The sequence below is a fragment of the Chaetura pelagica genome, unplaced genomic scaffold, assembly GCF_000747805.2.
Source record: "Chaetura pelagica isolate M959 unplaced genomic scaffold, ChaPel_1.0 scaffold634, whole genome shotgun sequence".
In the NCBI taxonomy this organism is placed as follows: Eukaryota; Metazoa; Chordata; class Aves; order Apodiformes; family Apodidae; genus Chaetura; species Chaetura pelagica.
Window position 1 is genome coordinate 572,795 of NW_009953085.1, and position 7,391 is coordinate 580,185.

Consider the following 7,391-nt stretch of genomic DNA (forward strand, 5'->3'; position numbering starts at 1 on the left):
CAGTTCAGTTTCACTCTTCTTGCTGAACTAACACAAGCAGAACAAAGCACGCCAAAAAAATCAGAAATACACCTCTTTAGGAAATCGGACATTTCTCTCTGACATTGCAGCACTGAGATGCAGATTTTAACTCCCTGCTTTGCTATGTATTGAATTCCTAGTCAGAAGCACTATGGGTACAGCTGTAAATCTTAAAAACAGAGTAGATATAATGAAGTGTCTTTAGGACTTACCTACAGGTAATCCTAATACATGATCTGGTGAAGGTAGCCCAAACCGGAATTTCTTGGTGTCATGACTGATTTCCTAACAATCCAAGCAAAATCAGGAGGTCAACATCCCCAATGCTTTGAATTTCAAACTCTAGTCAACATGATATGCTTTAGTAACCCTGCTCCTTGTTAGCACGCATACTAAATGGTAAGAAGGGAAGAAAAATGGCTTTGAGAAGTAAAGTTTTTAACAGACCAGAAGTTTTAGCAGGAAAGCCTTTTCCTCTAGTTCCACATGGAGTGACATTTGTCAGCGAAATCCCTACACCACCTTTACACAGAAAGTCTGGGAGCCTCTATTGCCCAAGGCCAGTGAGCACATTTCATAATTTGTGGCCAAAGATCAGGCAAGACATGATACGCAGAGAAGCACAAGCTGTGGGGATCACTTCTCGCTGATGCACAACAGACACAAATCAAGGGAGAAACACAGCTCTAAACGAGGATTTAAACATATAAAGAAAAGAGTCCACCCTCCCCTTGAAACAACTGTAAGCCCATGGTTTAGGCACGAACAGAAGATGCCTGCTCTACCCTAGGGAAACCCCGCAGCCCGGCAGCGGGGGTCACAGCCCCTCGGGGGCTCTGCGCACTCCTCTGGCCCCGGAGCCTGGGGCAGCCCAGGAACAACCAACAGCCCCTCAGACTCCCCCGGCCAAGAGCCCAACCCGAGGGGCAGCGCAGAGGCCGGCAGAGTCTCCCCACAGAGCCAGGACGAGGGTTTAAACACGCGAGACCGCCCCGGGCGCTCGGTCACCTTTTTGTCCACCAGCTGCAGCGGGTATTTAGCCAGCGGGTCCTGCAAGGTCACACGGCCGCTCGCCCTGCGCCCCGTCCCTCGGAGCAGCAGCAGCAGCAGGGCAGACGCAGCCACCACCACCACGGCGACGGCCACCACTGAGCAGCCCCGCACCGACCCGCCCCGGCGCGGCCACTCCCGCCGGGTTCCGCCCCCTAGGCAGAAAATAGAGCTTTGCAAAGTAGAAGAATTATGAACTGAGAATTCACAGAGGTAATGCCATTGAGTCAGAGATGAACAATCAGGCTTGTCAGGCTACATAGCCAGAACCAAGAAAGAACAGACAATTGCTTCCTCTCCTGTACTGTTGCCAGGCACGCTGTAATAATGCACTTACACTTTCTGCTTCCTGATTAAGATCTCCCCTTGCCAGCAAAAGTTACAAAAATGCTCTAATTACCACTCCTACAAAGGCTATCCAGGTGCACCCTTGGCAATGGGATGGACTCCCAGCATGTGTGCCCACATACACAAGGAGCAGGAGTGCAGTACAGAGCTAAGCAGGAAGACTTCTGGTCACAGAGCAGAGCATTTTTAGACATACTTTTATTGTAAATACTTAGCACAGTGTCAATGAACAATTACATGATCCTTCATTTGCTTCCATGTCACCTTAAAAAGATGATGTTTTATTTATGTGCCAGCAGAAGGTTTATATCCAGATTTTAAACACTCAGGAAACCTGGGGCTACCTTAGCACTCAGGTAGGCTACTAATATCCTACACCTCTTAACTGAAGGGTGCATAAAAGCCTCACATAACTGTCAAGAATTAAAGTGGACCTCACCAAAATTTTGTACAAAATAACATCCATCTCCATTACAAAAAACAAAGTGAAAGTAGTTTTTTGTTGTTTTTTTTTTAATCCTATTCCATTTGCATCACAAAATAGTTCATATTATTGCCAAAAGATACTGGCAGCTCACAGTAACTCAAAAGATAAAACAAAATCAAAACTAGACTAACTTGTAAAAAAAAAAGACGAGGAGAAACATAAAAGGTCAACACCATGTAGTCAAGTAAAACACAAGGATCCCGGCAATCAAATACAAATAATTTAAAATAGCATTATGAAAGAGATTCTTTTAAAGATACACCAATTTATCAGCATATAACCCCTGAATTCAATAGGGCTAGCTCAGCTGATACCACTTCCACAGCCCCCACTTTGGCTGCAACTGCCCAGGCCAAATGAAGTGCCTGACACGTGCCGACAGGGCAAAGCTGGTGCTGGGATTGAAAGGCACCACTCTCCTGAGGCAGGAGAGTTCCCCAGCCTTGCTGGTGTATCACTTGTAGTTCTCCTGAAATTTTTCATTTTCCTGAACACACCCACTTGATATCCTTGTATTAGATTAATATGCAGACAAAAACTTGCATGTATTTTAAGTCATCTTGTTCCTGTTAAGCAAACCAGAATAGCAACCAATGCTCCCAGCATAGTTAGTGGTATCATTGCCTAACAACTGCCCCCATACCTCAACATTAACAAACTTCCACAATGAAAAACTGCAAAGCATGTTTTCCCTCCATTGATCTCCAAAGGCCCCTTCAAAGAGCTTATCAAAGACAGAACAAGCATACTCTACCAATAATGTAACACAGCTGTGCCTTGCACTTAATCTGAATTTGTCATAGTCCTTCCACCATGAACTATTTCCATAGTTTCACAGAAAGCTCATGCTCTAGATTAATTTGTGGTTTTTCCCTAACTTTGTCTCAGTGTAGGGGTCTGGGGGAATCAAAACCCAGAGACCAGAATTGCTGTCTGTTACCCCCCTCCAGTGCTCCCAGGGGAATAAAGAAACAACACTTCAAGGTTGGAAATTAAAATTAGAATGGGTTTACTACAATAGGGAAGGGATAGTAACACGTGGGCTATCAATGAAAAAAAATACAACTATATACACAACCTGATTTCAGTGGTCACTGATATAAATGTTCAAAAGTCCTACACAGCAGAGCTGACTGAAAAGAGTACAGGGCTCTTCCCAGCACCTGATGGAGTAGGATCCTGCAGAGCACATGGCAAGCTGAAGACAACAGGGAAGGGACAGAGGAATGAAGAAGGGAGTAGGAAAGGGGGTGGAGTTATTGTCTTCTGGCTTTTATAGGCTATGGCAGGGGAGGGGAATCCTGAACCCTCTTCCCCTGAGCCCCCTGGATCCCTTGAGGCCCTAAACAGCCTCACTCTAGGTTCTTTTATTCATACCATAAAACAGGCCTGTGCCCCCTCATACTATAATACCTTACAGTGAAGAGAAAAAAACGGTGAAAAAATTTTACTATATTCATCTGGGAATAAAGGTACAGAGATTATTTATTTCCAGAGCTACAGAATAAAATTAGACCTTCAAAAAAATCAGAAGTTTTAAAGTAATGTAATAAAAAAGTAGAGTTACTAGCATCAAATACACTTACAGAAAACACATTTCTAAAGAATTTTTCCATTAATACAAACAAAGTGAGACATCTTTCTTATTCTTTAGTTATTTTCTAGACCATTGTGTCAAAGAAGGATCACACCTATGCTACATTGATGTCCTTTCTAAATGCTAAGACTGTGCACAGAACAGTCTGCAAAGCTAACTGCAGTCTGTCATCACTATTTCTGGTAGAAGCAGCCATTTGGGCATTAAAAAACTGCTATTTACAAGGACACATGCCCTGTTCACAGTGTGTGTTACACAGTACCTCTTAAATTACATGTACAGATTAATTAGGACAGCTGTCAGTTCTTGCTTGGTGCCAGTGGTCCTTGGCCTGTCACACCCATCTTTGCAAACCCTTCAATCTGTTTCAACAATGCACAATTTGTTAAAACAGGAACTGTATTAAAAATACCCCTTTCCCAGCAACTGGATTGATTCACCTCACTAACAACTAGACAATGGTCTGCTGCCCTTTGGGAAGACACTTCTCCTTCCACTGCCTAGGTCTTCTCAGAGCCAGAGGTAGCACCTGCATGGGCCTTAATGGAAGGATGACTGACTGCCCCTTCCTTTGTCTTACATCCACACTTATTCAACCTAATCTTTACAGTATTTTTATGCTCTCCAGTACTACACTCTAGGACATGTTCGGCATATGGTGGCTTTTCCCTCCCTTTCCTTGTAAGAGAGACTAAGAGAGAGTCAGAAGCTGGAAAGTCATCTGTGTTAAACAGCAACCAACTTATTTGCGCCAGGTGCTTTGGCGTGAGCTTTAAGGCCCAGGTACTTGAGAGGCTGAGCCCGCAGGATGCACTGAGCCCAGAAGTTCTGAGCTGCAGTACACTACACCGAGCAGGTATCTGTGCTAATGCCAGCATCAATATGGTGGGCCCAGTGAGCCACAGCACACCTGACTGCCTAAGGAGGAGATAATGGGTGCAAGTGAAAGGCAGAGCATGACAAAGCTCCCACGCCAGTCAGGAGCAGGCTCAAGAAGGAAAGCCAAATCAACCAGGAAGTGTAGAAGCAATCACAGCCTGGCCAGAAGGCAAACACTTTTGAATGCCACCAGAAGTGGTGAAACAGGCTGAAGAAGCACCACCACACAATCAATTACCAGAGCTTCAGAAACAGTATGCTGCTTTCACTGATGGATCCTGTGGTCCTGTAGGAGCCATCAGAGGTAGAAACCTGCTGTGTGGAGTCCTACACAGCCAGAAATTAAACTTTTAAACTAACAGGAGTCTTGCCTTTGTACTTTCTCTGTGTTTGAAATGCCAAATTGTAGAGTGCTATAGCTGAAAAAAAGGCTTTTCATTAGGATAGTTCTGGCTGACACTGTTACCAACAAATACACACTTTTTTCTGGAAGAAAGGTGTCCTCCCGCACCAATCGCCATGGAGAAACCGGCTGCAACCCTGCGTGCCCAACGCTACGGAAGAGCCATCCCCCTCAGCCCCCACCCCTCCCCTGCCAAGCTGTGGCAGCTGGTGAACAGCCCAGCTGCCTTGACATCCGCTCGGACACCCATGGCCAAGGCCTGGTCATCAACCAGGCACTCTTGCAGCAGGAGCTCCTGGGCACCAGGCTGGGCCACACAGCAAGGTTGGTCAACAATGGGGCCAAGCTGTTCCGGACCAAGAACTTCAGCAGCTTCGTCCAGCAGCTCAACCTCTACGGCTTCTGCAAAGTTATGGTGGGAACAGCGGGTGGCCCTGACACTGGTGGCAGCTCCGCTGAGACCCTGCACCATTTCCACAGCCCCCACTTTTGCCACAACTGCCCCAACCTCCTAGGCCACATGAAGCGCCTGACATGTGCCAACAGGGCGAGGCTGGTGCTGGCCTGGAGGTGGCCATCCGCCCGGACACCCGCTTCCAGCCTCACAAGGCCAATGGTCCCATGAGATGGGGTGGGCCATGTGGGGCCATTCCGGGTTTGAGAAGCACTGGGCAGTGTGGAGGCTGAAAGGCAGCACTCTCCTGAGGCAGAAGAGTTCCCTGGCCTTGCTGGCGGCCGCTCAGTTCCCCCACTGCCACCAGAAGAGCAGTCCCACTTGCCCATTCCCCCGGTGGCACGCCAGCCATTATCTTCCATGTAGCTGACAGAGCAACTGTTTTGGTTCAGTTTAAGGCTCTGAGGAGAAGACCACCATTATAAGGCCTTGGCTCCTCACACTGCCTTCTGTTGCCTGTGGAAACTACTAAACTCTTGTTTCCCTTTCTTTTTTACCTGCAGCAGGACTAATGAATGTAGAACAGTTTCCTCAAAACCGTTTCTTTCCTTAATCCCATGGATCTACATCAAACCAGAAACACGACACTTCCCTGACTAAAAGTTTACATCAGAGTCCAGTCCACTGCAAAACACGGCACAGTCCCCTTGGCTCACTTCCAGGGCACAATGCTTCCCAAGGCTTTCCAGCAACAGGGCTTGCCTTTCCAGTACTCCCAAGGTGTTCGACAGAGGTCACCTACTCAGACCAACCTGTCCCCCCCATTCTGCCGCTGGAGCAATGGTCTCCAGCCACTGCCACTTCCCTTCCAGACAGCAGCATATCTTCCCTGCAGTACTCGCAAGCCTGTGATCCAACAGGTTTAAAAAACATTCCTACGCTTGCTTTTCTAAGAGCTACATAAACGTGATGCTTTTAAATATCCTTCTACAATGCTCTGTCACGTGTGTCTTGAGTGAAAATTCAGCAGGGAGTGTAAAGTCTACAGGAAGAGAGGCCCTGAAAGCAGAAAGATTTTTCTCTTTGGTGTTCCCATTCTTCCTCCAGAGTCTGAGCGTGGCCTGGTGACTTTCCACGTAGCTGCTCTGTTGAAGGTGAAGCGTGAGGAGAAACACACTTGTCCCCAGCTAGTCACCGTTGGGCTAACTTTCCTCTTTTTTGGAAGAAAGCAGAACTAGCACTGAGAACTTGTTGAAAAGTAGTAGACTTGGTCTCATGTCTTCCCAGGTGAAGGCAAAGATCAGTCAAAAGTACTGTGTAGAACATTCCATTATGCTCGTACTATTTTCATACCTGAGGTCTTTTTCTTGCTCAAGTTCTTCATGCAGTCGTTTCTTTAATGATCTGAAGCCTATGAAGTACAACAGTCTTGACTCCTTTTGTTTGTCTAAAATGTTTCTGCTGCAATTTTCACTCTTACTTACTTACTTCTCTTTATTCCTCAGAAGAGAATTTCAAGCAGATTATTTTTGTTTTCCATGGGGTTTGTTTAATTTCCCAAAAACTTCTGAAACTCAGAACAGAGAGACCCTTTCCTAGGGATTTAGTTTACTGTGGAGTTATTGAAATGTTTGCTCAAAGTGAGCAATGGAACCGTGCATGTCAAACACCAGTTCTGCAGGTCTGCTCGATGCATTGGAGGTCCTGTGGCTGCAGCGCCAGGCTGTTCCCCAGCTGCCCACACAGACCCTCCTCCTGCCTGTGCCAGTCCTGCAGCTTCCACCAGCCCCCAATGCAGCTTAGTCCAGGGGAGAGGATTGCTGAGGCTCCTTCCCAAAGCCTTCCAGAACCAATGCACATCTCGCAGGAACAAAATAGACTAAAGTATATTTTTTGTAAATGGAGGCAGCATCAGGTTTGGTTTCCCCCAAGGAAATCCTTTTATACTCCTGCTTACACAGCCTGAAATTAAACTTTTAAACAAACAGGAGTGTTCCCTTTGCATATTCTCTGTGATTTAAATGCCATAGTTTAAAAAAAAGGCTTTGCATTACGGTAGTTCTTGTTGACACTTTTATCAGCAAACACCCATCCTTCTTTCTGGAAGAAAGGCCTTTCTGCAGCAGCTCCCAGGCTGTCCAACAGTAAGAACAGATCCCCAGACCCGGCAGAGCCAGCCCAGCACCCGCCAGCCCCAGGCCCAAGACAATCT

The 7,391-nt window shown here is 46.5% G+C and overlaps 2 protein-coding genes across 2 annotated transcripts in view; one reads left to right on the top strand and one right to left on the bottom strand.

Annotated features, from left to right (window-relative positions):
• The window catches only part of LOC104388164 (NADH-cytochrome b5 reductase 2), a 24,319-nt gene extending 19,416 nt beyond the window's left edge, over positions 1-4,903 (bottom strand). Inside the window, exons 1-3 of the mRNA XM_009996989.1 lie at positions 4,894-4,903; positions 1,030-1,226; positions 234-306 (exon numbers count right to left, since the gene is read on the bottom strand). Of these exons, the coding sequence (XP_009995291.1) occupies positions 234-306; positions 1,030-1,226; positions 4,894-4,903 (280 nt within the window). The remainder of the gene's footprint in view (positions 1-233; positions 307-1,029; positions 1,227-4,893) is intronic.
• On the top strand, positions 4,902-6,143 carry LOC104388165 (heat shock factor protein 5-like). Its single transcript, XM_009996990.1, is given in 4 exon segments — positions 4,902-5,007; positions 5,010-5,339; positions 5,342-5,440; positions 5,902-6,143. Coding segments are annotated over 4 exon segments (777 nt in total).
• The last annotated feature ends 1,248 nt before the right edge of the window (positions 6,144-7,391 follow it).